The following is a 6598-nucleotide window of genomic DNA, read 5'->3' as shown; positions in this document are numbered from 1 at the left end:
GACTTCGCACGTTGACATGTATCGCAGTGAGAAATGTAGTCCACTACCGTTTTGTGCATTGAAGGCCAATAGAAGTGATGAGAGAGCCGTTTGAATGTTCGCAAAACGCCAGAGTGACCACCCAACGTCGTATCGTGGTGCTCATATAGGAGTTGATTGATAAGAGGAGAGCCTGGTGGGATGACAACCCTATTGTTATAGCAGATAATGCCATCTTTCCAAGAGTAGGGATGACCTGGTTTCTCCTTAGCAGTGGCTCCTATACGGAGGAGGTATGGATCGGATGATGTGAGAGCGCGGAGGGTAGCCCAAATGGAGGTTTGTGGGACGGAGAGTGCGTTGAGGAGAGGGCTATCGGGGACTCGAGATAAGGCGTCTGCTGCTGAGTTTGTTTTGCCAGGCTTGTAAACAATGTCGTAATCATACCCGACGAGCTTAGACATCCATTTCTGTTGTTCTGGTGTCAGTATCCTCTGTTCCAACATATAGCGTAAGCTCCGCTGGTCAGTCTGGATTGTAAATTTGCGTCCCAGTAGGTAAGGTCTCCATGTGCGTATTGCGACGATGATCGCTAACATTTCTCTTGCGTAAGTTGACCATGCCTTCTTCGTGACACCCAGTGATCGACTCATAAATGCAATGGGTTGCCCATGTTGCGAGAGAATGGCCCCAATGCCGTCGCCGGAGGCGTCAGTTTCAATCACAAAGGGTTGAGAGAAGTCGGGGAGAGCCAGCGTTGGGGTAGATGTCATTGCCTCCTTAAGGTTATTGAAGGCTTTCTCTTCGTCAGAGCCCCATGTGAACTTACCCTTGCGGAGGAGGTTGGTAAGTGGACGAGCGATCAGTCCGTAATCCCGTACGAATTTGCGGTAGTAACCAGTAAGGCCAAGAAAGCCTCTGAGCTCAGTAACAGAAGTGGGAACCGGCCAATCTGTCATCGCCTGTACTTTAGATTGATCCACTGTGACGCCGGTGTTGGAGATAATGTGGCCAAGGTACTCAAGCTCTCTCTTCCCAAATTCGCACTTTTTAAACTTCACCGAAAGCTTGTGATGTTGAATTAGGGTCAGGACTTCTCGAACGTGGTGTAAGTGTGACTCCCACGTTGGACTGTAGATGAGAATGTCGTCAAAAAAGACGAGCACAAATTTGCGCATATAGGGCCTGAAGATGTCGTTCATGAGTGATTGGAATGTGGATGGAGCGTTGCAGAGTCCGAAGGGCATGACCATATACTCGAAATGACCGTGGTGAGTACGGAATGCAGTCTTGTGAATGTCAGGAGAGCTCATTCGAACCTGATGAAAACCGGCTGTGAGATCGAGTTTGGTGAAGTAAGCTGAACCGTGGAGCTCGTCGAGCATATCCTCTACTGTAGGGATCGAAAATCGATCCTTGATGGTTGCAGAATTGAGTGCTCTGTAATCAGTACAGAATCGCCAGGAACCGTCCTTTTTCTTGACTAGGAGAACAGGAGAAGAAAACGGGCTCGAACTTGTACGTATTATGCCGGCCTCGAGCATGTCGGCAACCTGTCGCTCGATTTCGTCTTTCTGAAAGTAGGCGTATCGGTAAGCGTAAGTTACCGATATGCCTACTTTGAGCGTAATGGCGTGCTCGATGTCTCGCGGTGGAGGGAGACCCTCGGGAGGTTTGAAAATTCCGGTGAATTCATCGAGAATCAAGCGTAAGTCGTCGTTGAGTTCCTTAAGGTCAGGTGCTATCTCCGTCGGACAAAGCGCAAAGAGAAGATGACCTTGGCGGGCCTCCTTCTCTATTTCCTCTCTGGATGTGGGCCTAATTTTGTCTTGTTGAAGCCCGGTAAGAAGATGGGTTTGTCCCCCCCAATCAAGATGAATGGTGTGGGCTTTCCAATCTGTGAGTAAGGCCCAAGGCTTTGGAGCCATTGAATTCCCATCACCAAATCCAGGCCCACTAAGGAAAGGGCGTAAAGTGTAATACGGAAATGAGCGCTTCCGATCTGGATCCCGACGTCGTCGAACCTCCTACTGCAGCGAAGTGGCGTTCCGTTGGCCACACGGACATTGAATGGTTTGATAGGCGTCGCCTGCAGCTTTAAGTCTGATGCGACTTTCTCGCTGATGAAGTTGTGTGTGGAGCCGCTATCCACGAGAGCATGCAGATGGCGGTGGTGAATGATAGCCAAGAGGCGCATTGTTGTCGGAGAATCCCAGCCGGTGAGGGCATGGAGAGTGATTTCCGGTGTGGAGTAATCCTCATCTGTGTCTGCGTTGTCAGCATCGGGTTCGGTATCATCACTACCCTCCATGATGAAGATTTGTGGGTTTGCGCACTTATGGCCCGGGGAATACTTCTCATCACAGCTGAAACAGAGGCCCAAACTTCGCTTTCGTCTCATCTCTTCCCAGCTGAGTTTGCGAGGTGTTTGTGCGGGACGCAGTGTAGCTGGTGTCGACGTGTTTGTTTTGGGAGTCGAGGTAGAGAATGAGTTATTTATGGGTGCAAAGCGTTTCTGCTTCTGCAATTGATCATCTTTCATACGAGCCAAGTTCATGACTTCTTGCAGAGTCTTTGGTTGGAACATACGGACATCATCGGCAATGGTGTGGTGAAGGCCTCCGAGGAATGTCCCGACAAGCGCTTCCTCTGACCAGTTTGAGACCTTGTTGCTGAGTCTTTCAAAGGCCCGTTGGTATTCTCGGAATGTTCCTGTCTGTCGGATCTTAGAGAGCTCTTCATGAAAGTTGGTGATACGCGTCGGACCAAACCGTGTCCACAATTCTCCCTCACATGTCTCCCAAGATATAAGCGTCTGATCTACACCAAGTGCTCGTACAGTCGCCTGCCACCATTCGTTTGCTTCTTCTGTGAGGTGATAGGAGGCGAAACTGACGCGCTGGTTGCCGGTGATCTCATGGTAGGCAAAGTATTGGATGGCTTTGGTGAGCCATTCGGTTGGATCTCCCTCGCTGAAACGTGGGAGTTCGAGCTTAACATGTCGTCGGTTGTGATGAGCTCCTGCAAAAGGGTTGACATCGTCGGTGCGGGTAGTGTGTGGTGGTGTCGCCTCGGGTCTCGGTGGAATTTGTGATGTGCTGGATCCGGTCTCGCGATTGCCGAGGAGTAGCCCTCGCATTTCTTTGAGTGAATTTGCCATTGTACGATGGAGGGAATCTTCCAAGCCTCGAATCCTGTCGTTAACATTGGTGGTGAGTTTGAGACGTTCTCTGTTGTTAGCCATGGTCTCGTTCCTTAGATTTTGAGACACAGGGCGGGTTTTTTGTGAATTTTTGGTGGTACGGGGCGGAATGATGTTTTTGGGTGGTGGTTGGTAAAAAAAAAAGAAAGAAAGGAAAAAAAAAAAAATTTACAGGGTCTTGTTTGAACGTTGATTCAGGTGAATGCCGTTAACAAGATGAGAAAACTGTAGCTCTGATACCACTGATAGGTCCCTTGCCAAAGGTTATCAATGTTGATCTTAAGTAACAAGAACACAAGTAGTTTTGGGTAGATAAGTCTACCTCTTTTTGTCTTTTTCATTTCTTTAAATAGGAAAGTACATGAAGCAAATAACAAAAGGTGGAGTCATTGACTCCTACAATTCAGGAACATGGGAAAGGTGGAGAACGTTTACGGAAGAATCGTTCTACTTATTAATAACTGAAATAACAAAAGAAAAGGAATATCTTTAGGATTTAAAGATAGGTTTACGTGGCCTTGTTGACTTTCTTGGCGCCACTTCAACGTTATCTTCGTCTTCTTCTTGTATCCTATCAAAATGTTGAAACTTTCAAATTTCAATTACTCTGCTACCAGTAAGTCAGGAACTTTCCACTTCTCCTTTCTTAATCTGGTCCCAAAGGTACTGTAACCGGCTCACATACTTGATCTTCCAGTACAATATCTGATGAAAAAAAAGTAAAAAATTAAAGAAAACCAAATCGGCTAAAAACCGCATATAACCGGAAAAATAAACCATGATTAAGAACTTCTCCGGTTCGGTTGCCGGTTCGGCTTTTAAAAACATTGAAACAGACAAAAAATCTTTCGCTTGAACTTACTTCCGCTTCTGTCGGAAAAACTCTCTCTCCCACATTGATTCGATTTCCGACAAGGTAGTTTTGTCAGGTCTAGAGGGTGGAAAGACTCTGTACTTCTACACGTTACTCACTCCAACCTCAAGAGCTTCGCTGCGGATGTTTACTGTGATCTTGATAGACGCATTTAGTGAAATGTATGGCTTATTGTTTTATCACTCCATCTGATTGGTCTTTTGTGGTGCTTTCAAAAGGTTTCAGTTGCACATAGTGGATCTTGATCCTTCCTCGGTCACAACTGGAGGCTGGCTTGAAGATACCTCATTAGTTGAGAAGTATAACATCTCAGAAGAGGACTATGCTAAACGAACTGGTAAGTTTTCTACTGCCTAGAGTTGGTGTTTCACATACCAGACAGTTTTAGGAAGTTCAAAGAAAAAAGAGTGTCTCAGAATCCAGCTGCTTCTGAGGTTAAGGTAACTGTAATTTTTTGCTTATTGTCAAACATTCGGTCAAACTGAAGTTTTTTTTGGCATAGTCACTGGCAAATATGATGGTTTGATCGTTTCACCAGATGAAGGAATATCTATGTGTAAATATCAAAGTGAGTTAGATTCTTTCTTTTTTTTTTGTGTTTAAAGACTTCTCTCCCTGTCTTGTTATTTTTGTGAGACAAGATCTCTTTGTATTCTGCTTCTAATTTAGTATTTTTGTCTTGATGTCAAAAAAATATTTAAGGTGGGAGATAGATGCCAATTTGAGGCAGGGGAGAAAAGAGGAGTGGTCAAATATGTTGGAAGAGCAGAGTCGTTGGGTCCTGGCTATTGGGTTGGGATCCAGTATGATGAACCCCTTGGCAAACACGATGGCATGTATGTAAACTTCTTTCTATATTATAGTCACATTAAGTTTGAACTCCTTCACAGTATAAAGTACATACAACAAGTCTTTTCTTGTTCTCCAACTTTGTTTCCACTTGCAGCTCATGTTTCTGTGCTAGTAAAACCTCTTTGAGGTTCTTATATTGGTTAGCTATAAGACTAGTTAATGCCTTAATAGGCCTAAGATTATGTATCACTCTCAATCTAAGTTTTGGTTGAATTCTACTATATTTGGCTCTAGGGTGGACTATGTTCTTATTTAGTTGGCTGCATAGATTGAATTTGTAAGCCACATTTTCTGTGTGTTGGCTTGCAGGTTGGTGAGTATCCTGAAAGAGACCCTTTACGTCAAACCAGAGAAAGGAGTTTGAGAGATTTTGGCTTTTGTGTTCTACATCCACTCTTTATGTTACTATTCACTACACTTTGCTTGGTTAAAACACAATGCAACAACGCTTAAGTAATTAAATTTTTATGAAAGTTATGATATACTCAATTATTCAACAGCTTTGCATATATATATATCACGAAGGGAAAAGAACTCTCAGTCTATGTCTTGCACCAAGTTGTTGATCATCTTAGCAAGAGGAACAGTTCCCTTTGTCATGATCTCAAATCTCGATCTATTAGAAGCATGCGAGAAGAGAGAACACCCAAAGAACACCAAATCCGGGAGAAGCAGCCTCGACGACAAGAAGCCATGCCAGTAACTTGTCTGCAGATCAAAGAACGCATCAAAGAATCTCCTAGTAGCTTCCAAATCGAGCTTCAGCAAAATATCCATCCCAAAACAGGCTACAAGTCTCTCCACACCTCAGCAGAGAGTTCATCTCCTCTCACCGAAGCCTTAATCTTCACACCGTCACTGCAGACCACAGTGGAGCTCACCTCCTAGTGAGCCACGCTAGTGACCTTAGCCTGATGAAACGTAACGCCGTTTGTTATGCATTTCTGAAGCATTTTGGATTTGAGCTGTTTCCGGTTAACTCTCCCGTAAGGCCGGTTTAGATCCTTCTTGGCATTATCATCGATATAGGCAACATCACCGGACCAAGGCAATCTAGCAAGTCCATAGCTAAAAGATGAGAAGGGATACCACAAGGACTTACAGAGAAAAGAGTAGCTTCATGTAGATTGGAGATGGAGACTATTATCTTCTTCCCACCGTATAAGAGGGAGAGACAGAGTTGAGTTGAGTCTCTGTGTTTGTGGTTTGAGTCCTCTGGTGGGGGTCCGCCCGTTATAAAGGATATAATCTTATTTTCCTAAATATAGATTATTCTTTAGCTTTTTATACATTTTTTACTAAATTATAAATTTTAAAACAATATATTAATTTTAAAACAAATTGGTCAAATATTAGTTAAAATTAATTTACCAATATATTATTGATTCAGAGTTATGAGAAATGTTTAATATAGCTAAAACAACCTAATCTATAACCATAACATCCAGAAATTCAAATAAACAATGCGCACTAAACATTTTATTCTTGCCATTATATTAATAGATTAGCTTTTCACTTAGTAAGCTATATATATAAAAAAAAACATAATCCAGTGTCCTAATGTGGATCCTATCCTAGTTGATTTTTATAAATGCATCGATGCAGATTAAAAAATTTAAATAAATTAAATATCTTAAATTTTAAAATAAATCAATAATTTAAATCTAATAAAATTGACTTCAACTTACACA

The 6598-nt window shown here is 43.2% G+C and overlaps 1 protein-coding gene across 1 annotated transcript; it reads left to right on the top strand.

Annotated features, from left to right (window-relative positions):
• Window positions 1-4250: 4250 nt before the first annotated feature.
• On the top strand, window positions 4251-5996 carry LOC125580100 (tubulin-folding cofactor B-like; the record flags this gene model as incomplete). The annotated part of the gene is made up of 3 exons (XM_048744074.1): window positions 4251-4392; window positions 4434-4495; window positions 4758-5996. Coding segments are annotated over 3 exons (480 nt in total), but the record flags the coding sequence as incomplete, so codon positions are not given.
• Window positions 5997-6598: the final 602 nt, after the last annotated feature.

Source organism: Brassica napus, chromosome C1 (genome assembly GCF_020379485.1).
Source record: "Brassica napus cultivar Da-Ae chromosome C1, Da-Ae, whole genome shotgun sequence".
Classification (NCBI taxonomy): domain Eukaryota; kingdom Viridiplantae; phylum Streptophyta; class Magnoliopsida; order Brassicales; family Brassicaceae; genus Brassica; species Brassica napus.
Note: the sequence above shows the minus strand (reverse complement) of the source record. Positions and strands in the feature narration are given on the sequence as shown.